We start from the raw sequence: 12,870 nt of genomic DNA, 5'->3' as shown, positions 1-12,870 counted from the left end.
AAAAACTTTCTCGAGAAAAATGCACAAGGATGCAACTTTTTACTCCGTGGGTCTTTCTGAGAAAGAATGGCACCAGCACCGACATCCGAAGCGTCCACCTCCACAATAAACGTAAGTCCTGGATCAGGGTGTCTAAGGACTGGAGAGGAAATTAAGGAAGCTTTGAGAGCTGAGAAACTTGCCAGTGCTTCTGCGGACCACTCCGCTGGGTTAGCTCCTTTTCGAGTGAGGGCAGTGATAGGAGCCACTAACGAGGAGAATGAGCCAATAAACCTTCGGTAAAAATTGGCGAAGCCAAGGAATCTTTGGATCGCCTTCAAGTTAGTAGGTAGGACCCAATCTTGAATTGCCTGCACCTTGGCGGGATCCATAGCGAATCCTGATGAGGAGATGATATAACCCAGGAATGCCACTGTGGACACCTCAAATTCACATTTCTCCCATTTTGCGTACAGATGATGCTCTCGTAATCTCAATAAAACCTGGCGGACGTGTTGACGATGCTGAGATAAAGATTCGGAATAGATTAAGATGTCACCCAAATAAACAACAACTGTTTTTCCCAAGAACTCACGTAATACATCGTTAATCAGGTCCTGAAAGACTGCTGGAGCATTGCACAAACCGAATGGCATTACGAGAAATTTGTAATGTCCCGAGTGGGTATTAAAGGCAGTCTTCCACTCATCCCCTTTCTTGATTCGGATAAGATTATAGGCCCCTCGGAGGTCAATCTTAGAGAATACAGTAGCTGTTTTTAATTGATCGAACAGAACAGAGATCAAGGGTAACGGATACATGTTCTTAATCGTGATGCTATTTAGTCCACGGAAATCGATGCAAGGCCTCAGGCTGCCATCTTTTTTAGAAACGAAAAAACAACCTGCGCCTACCGGAGACTTAAAAGGGAGGATGAACCCTTTCACCAGGTTTTCTTTTACGTATAATTCCATGGCCTGTGCTTCAGGAAGGGATAGAGAATATAAACGCCCTTTGGGCAACTTAGAACCGGGTACCAATTCAATTGCGCAATCGTATTCCCAGTGTGGTGGAAGTGAATCAGCTTTCTTCTTGCAAAAGACATCACTGAAGTCCTGGTAGGGTACCAGCAGCAATTCTGGACTAGGCTGTATAATTCTAAGAGGCAAGGTCAAGCAGGACGTAGAGCACCCGGGACTCCAACGGACAATCTCCCCTGTTTTCCAATCAATAAGGGGGTTATGACTGCGAAGCCAGGGATACCCCAATATCAAAGGAGCAGAGGGACAAGAGATAAGATAGAAGGAGAGCTCCTCCGTATGGAGGACTCCTACAGACAACCGAACCATTGGAGTCCTGGCGAGAATCCTTCCCCCAGGCAAGGGGTTACCATCCAAACCACATGTGGTGATGCTTGATCCTAACCTGATATGTGGAATATCAAGTGTCTGAGCCAAATGTATATCCAGAAAATTACCAGCCGCACCACTGTCAAGAAAAGCTTTCAGGTCCATGGATCTCTCACGGAAAGTTAGACGTCCAGGGACTAATAAAGAATTGTCTGAAGAGGTAATCTGAAGACCCAAGCGCACCTCTTCACCTGCACTTAGGCTTTGGAGTTTCCCGGCTTGCTGGGACATGAACGGACTAAGTGGCCTGGTTGACCACAATACATACACAAACCTAATGAGTGTCTTCTGGAACGTTCCTCCGGAGGCAAGCGATAAGCGCCCAATTGCATAGGTTCAGAGGAATCGGGCAAAGTGTTATCAGAGCTTGTGAAAACGTCCATCGGAGCAGCGGAGTCCCGTTCAGCCTTTCTCTCTCTGATCCGACGATTAATTTTTATGACAAGTTGCATCAGGTTCTCCAGCGTGTTGGACATCGGATACTGAACTAAGGAATCCTTAATCTGCTCAGTAAGTCCTAAGCGAAATTGGCTTCGCAATGATGGGTCGTTCCAGGCGCTATCAGTGGACCATCGCCGAAATTCCGAACAATACTCTTCCGCTGAGCGACGTCCTTGCCTTAGCGTACGGAGATGAGCCTCAGCTGAGGCTACCCTGTCCGGGTCATCGTACAATAACCCCAGAGCTTGAAAGAAGGCATCCACAGACTGTAAGGCAGGACTTGTGGAAGGCAAGGAGAAGGCCCAAGACTGCGGGTCGCCCTGGAGTAATGAGATGATGATCCCTACCCTCTGCTGTTCGGAACCAGAGGAACGTGGTTTCAGACGGAAGTACAATTTGCAGCTCTCTTTGAAATTACGGAAGGCTGGCCTGCTTCCAGAGAATCGGTCAGGCAAATTCATTTTAGGCTCTGGTGTGTCACCAGCGGGAACTTGCTGGAGCTGCCGGTCTCTGGAAACCCCTTCTTGGACTGCCAGACGCTGGGATAAAGTCTGCATCACTTTGTTAAACCGCCTGTATCTGGTTGTCCAGAATCTGGGCTGGGGACAGATTCGATTCTTCTCCGTCCATGGCCGTATGATACCAATCTTCCTGTGCCGGTTATAATGTTAGGAACTCCCAAGTCAGCACAGTGAAACTCGGGAACTACTCTGAAGGCCAGGTGTTCGCTGGATCCCCTAGTGGTGGGGACAGACTGGGCTGCGGGCCAACCGAGGGTCGAGTAACGTATACTGACTTAAGGAGAGTGAACTCCCATCACTCCCAGAAGTCGAGTGATTGGTGGACAGTAGTATAAGAAGAATCCTAGGTCAAAAGGTCACAGACACAGATGCAATATCCAAGGGCAAGCGAAGGGTCAAACTTACAGGCAGAGAAGCAAAATCCGAATTCCAAGCAAAAGGTCAAGGTCAGAAGAGAAGGGTCACAGGTCCAATAACAAGCAGGGGTCAAAACACGGGAAGTCAAATCCAAGGTAGCTGGAACCAAAAATGGATAGCACAAACAGGCAGCAGGACTGAGGACAGAACGCTATAAACGGCAGTGAGGCTGCAGACCTCACTGCCTTAAATACCAGTAACAGCCAATCAGAGCTTAGCTCTGATATCAAATGAGCAGGTTCTGATAGCCACAACTAATTAGCCCACAGGCTTGTGAGTGCTCCTGCGCATGCGCCCGGCTGTCCCCAGCTGCCGGGACGCAGCGCTACTACTGCTGGCGTCCGACTGTTGCCTTGGGTGGTTTCCGGAAGTTACGTCCCGGTCGCCATAGCGACGGCCGGGACGCCTGCAAGAGAAAGGTAAGAGTTGCGGCGGTGCCCGTGGCCACCGCGACTGCTGACAAAAAGTAAGTATTTTACACAATTGTCTGTGAAGCAATAATTTGCAAGAGGAAACAACAATGGCAGTCAGCATCCTGTTGCCCAGCAGATCACTAAAGTCATAACAGCTATGTTAGCATTGGATGTGCTCCAAATTTCTGCCATCAATGCAACAGGTTTTAGATGATTAGTTGATTTCATGTGTCCACGCTATTAAACTCCATCTCAATTCCATTTCTCCAGAACATCAATTCCACAGCTGTACTGTGAGGTTAAGCAAAAAGTCGTTCAGTCCCTAGAAAATGCCATTGTACTGACAGTCCACTTAACTATGGATATGTGGACAATCAGTCCTGATCAAAACAAAGACTATATCACTGTGACCTCCCACTGGGCAAATGCATCACCATCAGCAGCAGCAGAAGCGCCAGTAGCTTCACCATCATCCTCCTCAGCCTTTCTGCAGAGTAGTCCTAGCACTCACTGCCAGGTCATTCAAAGGCAAGCTAATCTGGGTATTGCTGGTTTGCAAAGAAACATACTGGTGTCAATCTTTTGGAAAAACTCAGGAATGTGATAGCAAAATGGCTCATCCCGCTAAGACTCTCCTCAGGATTCCTCGTTGCAGGTAACCGCACCAACATTGTGTGTGCATTAGGACTTGGTGAATTTTAACGCATACCATGCTTTGCACATACAATAAACTGGTGCTCGTGGGCCGTAAAATTTGTGGCCATTTTGAACATTCCGCAACAGCATGTAGAACATTGCAGCGGCTGGAAAAAAAATGCCATCTGCCATGCCATCAACTAAAGAAAGAGATAGTAACAAGGTTGAATTCCACAATCTATATGCTTCAGTGTCTAGGAACAGAACTAAGCCATCAAGACCTACACAGCAAACCATGTTATAGGAGAGGGGGGACATGTTATCTTGCGCCAGCATGTTAAAGAATACTTACTGTTTTATGCAAGTTACTGAAACCCTTTGAAATTGTAAGAAATTAAGTTAGCACAGACACTGCCAGGCTGAGTCAAGTCATACTCCGAGTCCTAATCAAACTACTGGAAAAGCAGCTGAAGAAGCTAAAGGAGGAGATGAAAGTTAGTGATTCAGCAAAGTATATTGGTCTTATGGATCAAGTTATTTATTTACTTCGCCAGAACTCAAGGGTTTGCATTAACTTGAAATTGGATTACTACATTTTGGCAACCATGCTTGATTCTAAGTATAAGTCATATGCTATGTCTTTTTTTTTAGAATGACCCAAATCTTCACAGATGTAAACAGATCCTTGTGAGCAATCTGTTTGCTCAAGTCGCACGAGAAACATTCCCTGCTTCAGTTTCTCCAAATGCTACTGCCAGAAAAAAAGTTTCCTTTTCCGATATTCACACTTATTATTAGTCAACAACACAGCAGCACACCAATGTGAAAGTTTATGACATCTGGTCTGCTTAAAAGAATTGCCCAAATGTACTACTGACACCTCTATCATGTCTCAATCGGAACACCTTGTCTTAGTACAATTGTGGAGGATTACTTTAATGATAATGTAGAACTTAGCATCTCAGACACTCCCTTTGAATTTTGCGAGGGAAAAAAGGAAATTTGGAGTGCCTTGTACAAACCTGCTATGGTGTACTTAAGCTGTGCACCCTCCAGTGTGTACTCGGAAAGACTGTTTAGCACAGCTGGGAATGTTGTTAACAGGGCCAGATTAAGGGAATGGAGGCCCCTGGGCTAAGGGGGCCTCCATTCCCCCGTGAGGGCCCCCCCCTCCTCCCCGGCACTTACCTCCTTCTCCGGCGCGCTGTACTCTCTTTACTGAGGAGATCTCGTGAGAGTGAGACTCACGAGATCTCCTCAGTAAGGAGACTACAGCGCGCCGGAAAAGGAGGACTGCAGTGAAAGTGCTCAGCACCCCCCCTCGACCGATCAATACTGCTGCTGAGCACTTTCAAGGGACCCCTGGATGCCATAGGCCCCTGGGCTGTAGCCCAGTTAGCCCTATGGTTAATCCGGCCTTGGTTGTGAGTGATCGTCAGACGAGACTACTTCCCAAAAATGTAGGAAGACTGGAGTTCATCAAAATGAACTAAAAATTGTTTGAAAAATATGTTTGAAGAAAAATGTTTTATTTTGCGGGGGCTGAAACAAATCAAGCACTTCAGCCACAAAAGTGGCAGTCCCTGTCGCTGAAGTGCTTGGTTTGTTAAACTATGTCCATGTCCTTTTTAACATATGAGTGGATGGATGGATCCACGGACAATTCCATGTTGCACTATTTTACATTTTGGCCTTGGCCTATCAGCTTGTGTAACAGTAGACAATTCAGGTGTCAACAGTATTCACATTGGTGGATAATTCACATGGTGGACAGTATTATTAGGTAGACTATTCAAATGTTGACAGTATTATTATAGTGAAAGGGCTAGGGATATGGTTAATGACAGGTCTAGGGATACTAATAGGGATAGGGATAGGGATAGGACAGGTCTAGGGATAGGGACAAGGTGAGGGACAGGGATAGAGAAAGGGACTGGGATAGAGACAAGGTTAGGGACAGATCTAGGGAAAGGGTTAAAATTGGGGATAATACTCTCTACATTTGAATTGTCAGCTTAATAAATACTATCTAACTTTCAATTGTCCTAACAATATTGTCCATGTCATTATATTGTCGACTTTATAACCCTGTCTATTCTACTGCCTACCAATCATATTATGTCAATCCTGTAGCTGTCAAACACATATGTGTATCACATCGGAGTTGGTGGACCCAACTACAATACCATCTTGCACCATTTAACATTGTGCTCTTATTGTCTCATCATCGGTAAAATAATGTCTACTGATGCAGACGCTGTCCGTCTAATGAGCTTTGATAATGACACTGATGTCCCCTCTCCAATATATTTGCTGCAGTGGTGACCCTCTCTAATGTATTGTTGCTGACCCTCTCCAATGTATTTGCTGCTGACCCTCTCCAATGTGTCATGCTGCCTAACAAGTATCTATTTGGTGTATCTTCTATATTCCAAGAAAATGTAATTAATATAGACATCTTCCATGAGGGTGATGATTGGTTACCATTGAGGAAGATGACCACTGTTATCCAAATGCCCAAGATTAATTTGTTAACATCCCTATCTAATATACAGTTGAACTGACAACAACAAAAATGGTTGCTTTTGTGGGTACCCAAACAAATTAAGCACTTAAGCCACAAATGGGACAGTGACTGTAGCTAGAGTGCTTGGTTTGTTAACCTTTATGCATGTAGTTTTCAACATATCGCTGTATGGGTGGTCCCGAGGACAATGCCATCTTGCACGATTTTGGCTATTCCGCTTTTCCCCAAGAATCTCCCGAAGCCTTTGTTACATTATTACAGCAAATTTCCCTGTTTTGTAAATTAATTGCAATTCCTATTTTCAGCATGCTACTAGTGCTGCCAGCTGACTGGTGGTTGGGTGACCAATATGCCAAATCTTTTCATTTCTCAGGATTTTCAAATTCAGTGCTTTTATCTTGTCAAGACAGATGTTTGGCAATTAAATCTGCATCAATGTGAGCTATACATACTTGTGTGAGAAGGCCAACTATTGCCCAATCTGAACTGTCTGGTTTACATATTACGTAGCCTAGCGGTTTTGTCCTTTTAAAGCTATTCAATTATCTAAACATATTTTTATATACATTCCATATTGTTATACATGACATATATTAAAAATGATATATCTATATACTTGCAAATATATGTGAGTGACAAGTCCCGTTTTTTACTTCATAAGGGCACCATTGCTCAAACCATAAAAAGCGCTTATAGTAAATCAAGGTGTTTGAAAGCTCTACTCTTGGCACCCGGTGAAGACTCTATCCAACAATAAGTGCATAGTGCATAAATAGATGAAGGTGCAGGTCATCTTTATATATTTAGCTTTATCAAGGTCTAATGTTTTATTTGTAACACTGTCCATTCAATGAAAGCTGCTATTTCTGGAGCATAAGTGTCCATTAGGGATGCTCTGTTATGTCCTTTCTTGATTTTGAAGTAGATCAGAGAGAAGAAAGGTCTTTTAAATATACTTATTCCATTATATACCACTCTCTTTATAGAGCTACTTTTGCTAAAATCATGACATCTGGTCTGGCTAAACAGGCAGTATAGTAAGGGCAAATGATATAAAATATGTGCAGTGCGTAATGTTTAATATACCTATACAGTTTAAAGTGCATTGATTTTCTCTTTCTTTTGAGGAAGCCTCAAACAGTACATTGGTTTTTTTTTTTAATACAAATGTTTTCACTGATCTTGGTTTTTATCTAATATTTTAAAGTCATTGTGCTTATTTCATTTCTGTGGCTAAGTGTATCAAGCTGAGAGTTTTCCAGCGAGTTTGAAAAGCGAATCAGATTCTAGCTATCATTTATTTAGTACATTCTACAAAATGAAAGCTAGAATCTGATTGGTTGCTATAGGCAACATCTCCACTTTTCAAACCCGCCGGAAAACTCTCAGCTTGATACATTTACCCCCTGGAGTACTGGAGTACATGTTTCAACAGCAATGTATTAATAAATACATAATGTAGAGGCTCTGGCTTTGGGCGTTGTCCACACTGTTTTGTTGTATAATGTATTTCAAATGACTGATGTGATTAATCCTTTAGGAGCTACAAATGTGTGATGATCTAAAGGTATTTTGTGTAACAACGACAGATTAATTTATCTCACAAAACTCGAAATCTCCAGAATTTATGTTTGTTTCATTTTCATTTTAGAGGATGTATACACATCATTTATCTTTATGAGAAATGTTTTTTCCAAAGAATTTATATTCTTCCCTGGGTATGAAGAGCAGGTAAGAATGTCTTGGATAGGTTAAATCAAAATAATTAAATAAAGAGTCAAGCAGATTTATGCACATATATCAGCATGGATTATATATGGAATGCTTAGTGAACCTTTCAGTAATATTATTTGATGTGTTATAATGTCTCTTCTTTTTTTGTACAAACTCTTTTTTTATTTTAAAGGCTTTAGAAACATCTGCAATAATAGTAAATTATAATATAAACAACACATTTAAGGAAAATATATAGTCCACAATACAAGGTGTTAACATACAGTACATGGGGGGTTTAGTGATTGATGAATTTAAGGAGCATTTAACCCAACGATATATAAGGCTGTATATTACTAAGCTGTTACTGTTCATGTTTAACAAAATATACAGTATCTATCCTGATCTCTCACTCTGTAGTAGGTTAGAAGGGTGGTGCTTAACTAACCGAGCAGACACAAAGCAACTGACAACAGTCTTCCATTGCAGAAATTCACTGTGTGGATTGGTTGGTTCATACATGGGCAAGACCGATGATGTCACTCACAGTAGCTTAAATGACTGCAATTTCACCTTCTTTAACTTTGCCAGATCCCATTAGCACACTGACCTACAGGTGCGGGGTCGGGGGGGGGGCTTAAACTGTCTGTAATAGAGTGAAGAATTTTTACTTTTTAACACAGATGCAATGAATGTTAGGGTAACACTGGACAATGTATTTATTTTTGGGTTCAAATCTGAAAACTTAAATTTGGGGAGTAGCAGTGCTTTCATTTGTGTTTAAGTAGCCTTGAGCCTGATTTAGCATTTTATGCAGTTTGTATCCAGCAATCATTAAAATTCTGTCACAAAAATAACTGTCTTACATGTGTATTTTTAGTCGCACGTCCAATTCAAAACACAGCAGTATTTCTATGTCAGGGATACATCAGATGTACAAATGTTCCTTATGCCTAACTATAGCTTAGAGATGAGTCTTGAAAGAGTTAGTTGTAAATGTGAAAGTCACATTACACTATTTGTACACAATACAATGTAATGAAGTGTCATATGCACTATAAAGAATAGTGTCTTGACAGTGTTATTAATAATTTAGTAACTTTTTCCATATCAAATGTAACTAAATACAGAACATACCAATATGCATCGTTATATATCAAATATGAATCTTCTTTCCTGTAGTAGTACATAGGGAAATAATGGATAAAAAAAACGAACAGATGTCTGCAATTTGACATAATATAGTCGTGATGCTGATGGATGAACTACCATGAATAATGGATAAATAATATTGCCCCCTTAATATAATGAACAATACAAATTGCCTCCATAAGTTAATTATACTCTAATCCTTTTAATCTTAAATTAATCTTAAACATTAAATACTGATTGCCACAATAATTCATAAATCAGTGGTGCCTCCACTTATGTTACGAACGTCAAGATAACTCTAACAGTTTGTATTTAAATAAGTTGTCTTTTCTGGTGGTTTTGTGGTGGTGTTGACTAAACCGCCTGCAGTTTAGGCGTTTTAAAACCGCCAGACATTAGAGGCGGTTTTACATTAATTTATCAAACTGCCCTATAGTAAGTACAGTGGTTTGGAGCACTAAACTGCCAGGAATTGATGGCAATGTGTGGCGGATTGCAACCACCGCAGAAAGCGTTGTTTGATACATTAACCCTTATGTGTAAAAACTGTTCTGATGATATACAATAAAAACAGCATATGTTATAACCACTTGTTAATGGGTGGCTATTCACATAGTAAATACAACATTTTCTTGCCAGGATTTTGAAGAGGCCTGTCTTCTGTTGACCAAATACAACATTATCTCTGTAACACCCAGTGAAATTGTTACAACTGCGAACGACTCTAGTTTGTATCAGTTCTTATATAAAATGTTGTATTCTTTTCTCGAAGGATACCAGGTATGTCAATGATATCTATAAAATACACTAGTGATATTAATATGTTTAAACTCATGTCAAGATAACTGTATGAATACTATGTTGCAATATCATCCCTTATAATCTATATATACTGTATATATCTATATAGTTTGGATTGTCATCATTTCAGCGTTCATCAGGAGAACTTGTGTACTACAAGGGATAATGCACTCCCTATTGTAAATGATTATGTATGTTAAAAGATGCCAAAGTGTTCTGTGACCTTTATAAAAGCACTTGGCTTTCAGTCATTTACACGAGAGAGTGCTTTACTGCATATATTGTATATATAGCAACCAATCAGATTCTAGTTATTATTTATTTAGTACATTCTACAAAATGACAGCTAGAATCTGATTGGTTGCTAAAGACAAGCTCCACCTTTTCAATCCCGCATTTTATTAAATATACCCCCTGGTAACGGGAAAAAAAAGTGTATGAAAATAAAGTTTTACACTGTTGCTGATAATTTCTTCTTCCACATAATCTTAAGTACCCACTCTTTCTCCTATAGCATAGAATTGTCTCCCATCCTAACACAGGTACAGAAGTCAAAAACTGATTGGATAATACCCCTAATTGAATATCCCTATTGTTTTAATTATTTTGTTTATTATGGTATTTTACATGAAAGAAATACATTGAGTATGTCATGAGCACATTATACAACTGACTAATTACAGACAAAAGGCATTAATCATTGCAATTACAAAACATGTTTATAGAGCTGAATAGCAGATGTTTTGTAGAATCTCAGTCAGGTTGCAGATTTAATTGACTCAGGTAGAGTTCTTCTAAAAGGGGAACTCGTTAGGAGAAGGCAGAATGTCCAGATTCCTTAGTGAGTTTAGCAATCAACAGGCTTCTGGAGGTAGATCTTAGATGGTAAGTACTGTTAACAGCAGGGGATATAAATCTGTTCAAAAAATTGGGTAACTTGTCTATAAAGTATTATAAGGACAAACTGGCGAAGTGAATTCTATGTCTATACTCCAGGGACAGCCAATTCGATCTGATAGCATATCACAGCTATTATTGTTTATATAGCACCACAATATTATAAAGTCCTTTATAGAGAATATTGAATCATTTACATTAGTCTCTGCCCCATTCGAACACACACACTAGGGTCTATTTTGTCAGAAGCCAAAGAGCCTACCAATATGTTTTTGGACTGTGGGTGGAAGCCAGAGCACCTGGAGGAAACACACAAAAACACGGTGAGAATGGCACTGCCACCATGCCATCCATAGGCATCAGTCCTACTGAAAAACACATACACTTGTGCTCTAAGTTGGTGCCACAGTAGAATCTGTGATGGCAGAATATATGTATTGATATTGATATATGTAGTGATTCGATTATGTGTGGAGAAAGTTTGGGTGGGTTTTAAAGAAAATATTATCTTACTGTATTCGAATATAATATAAGGTGTAGACTCTTTGGTGACAACTATCACTAGCTACAATTAACTAAAAGCCTGAAAGTTATTAGCATAAAATATGAATTGGACTTCTTGCCAATTGTTATTTTTCAGCTATCCTGCACTTATCTAGCACAAAAAGTGACTGACAGTTTCACAGAAAAGCAGTACATATCGGGTGCAAGGACTTATGTCTCTAAACACATTATGGCAGGTGAGTCATGTTTGTAAATATGCGTGTGCATATGTGTATATATATATATATATATATATATATATAGACACACACACACACACACACACACACACACACACACACACACACAGACATCCGGCATTGAGGAGATGTGAGCAGTATGTTGGAGAGTTTTAGAGTATGTGTGAGAATTGAGGGCTTGTGGGGTAATTTGTGGCAAATGGGAGGTCTGAGTGGCATTTGATGGAATTTTGGAGCATGTTTATGGTGAGTGATGTGGGTGTGCCGAGGTTGTTGTGAGGCTGTTTTTTCATTTTCAAAATTAAGTATAATGTGTTGCCCTTTTAAATGTTGGAGGGCTGCACATGTGGCCCTTGAAGTATATCAGGTTGCCCATCACTCCTGTACATATGACTAATACATACACAATCTGTTCAGAGACTGCAGCAATATTTTGTTGGTTGTCACCTCTAGAGTCTATCAATGAGGTCTCTCTCTTAAATGTGCAAACCATACTGAGCATTCCCCATAATACACACAACTGTTCCTGCATTAGCTCACAGAAACAGCCAGAGATGCCATATACATACACATGAATGTTTCTTATAGCCAGACCACAGGTATCAGAATCATCTATACGTTGTTATATATAAGGTAGGGACTGGAGTAGTAGTCGCACACTTTCACATATGCCTAAATTAGACCTTTAACAAGTTTTGCAAATATTCATAGGCCATAATCTAGCAAATGAAATACAAGTTTTGCAATCTTTTTTGTAGACTTACAAGAATACATTTATATACATTTTAATTTTATAAATTCTATTGATCCATCTGCAGTTGTGTCATATTCCCTATTGACGCTATATCATAACTGCAGATGTGCGCAAAGGGTGAAAGTAAGTTGGCAGAAGTCCCTGAGTCGGCAAGCATACATTTGATGTCACATATTTTGTAGACTTGTGACCACATGCATTGTGTGACAGTCATACAAAATGTGTCAATATTAGAGAGAAGGGGTCAATTATGGGGCACTGGAAAGGAACAATTTAAAGTGTAATATTTATTTCTAATATTTATTTATTTTGCCTTTTTTTGGTTGGAGCATGTTGGAAAAGGACAAGCCTCACCCATGCCCTTCTGCATCACTGCAGCAGTAAATGACTTGTAATAATTATTTGATGCTGGGTAACATGTCAGTAACCTATTAATGCAGGAATACAGGGGAGTAGGGTTAGCTTTC

General features: G+C 40.4%; 1 protein-coding gene across 1 annotated transcript in view; it reads left to right on the top strand.

The window, feature by feature from the left end:
* Positions 1-12,870, top strand: part of LOC142109168 (dihydroxyacetone phosphate acyltransferase-like) — a 77,825-nt gene that overhangs the window by 52,212 nt on the left and 12,743 nt on the right. Inside the window, exons 11-13 of the mRNA XM_075193246.1 lie at positions 7,995-8,074; positions 9,848-9,988; positions 11,547-11,646. Of these exons, the coding sequence (XP_075049347.1) occupies positions 7,995-8,074; positions 9,848-9,988; positions 11,547-11,646 (321 nt within the window). The remainder of the gene's footprint in view (positions 1-7,994; positions 8,075-9,847; positions 9,989-11,546; positions 11,647-12,870) is intronic.

Source organism: Mixophyes fleayi, chromosome 12 (assembly GCF_038048845.1).
Source record: "Mixophyes fleayi isolate aMixFle1 chromosome 12, aMixFle1.hap1, whole genome shotgun sequence".
Classification (NCBI taxonomy): domain Eukaryota; kingdom Metazoa; phylum Chordata; class Amphibia; order Anura; family Limnodynastidae; genus Mixophyes; species Mixophyes fleayi.
The sequence above is the reverse complement of the archived record's forward strand: the minus strand, read 5'-3'. Positions and strand labels throughout refer to the sequence as shown.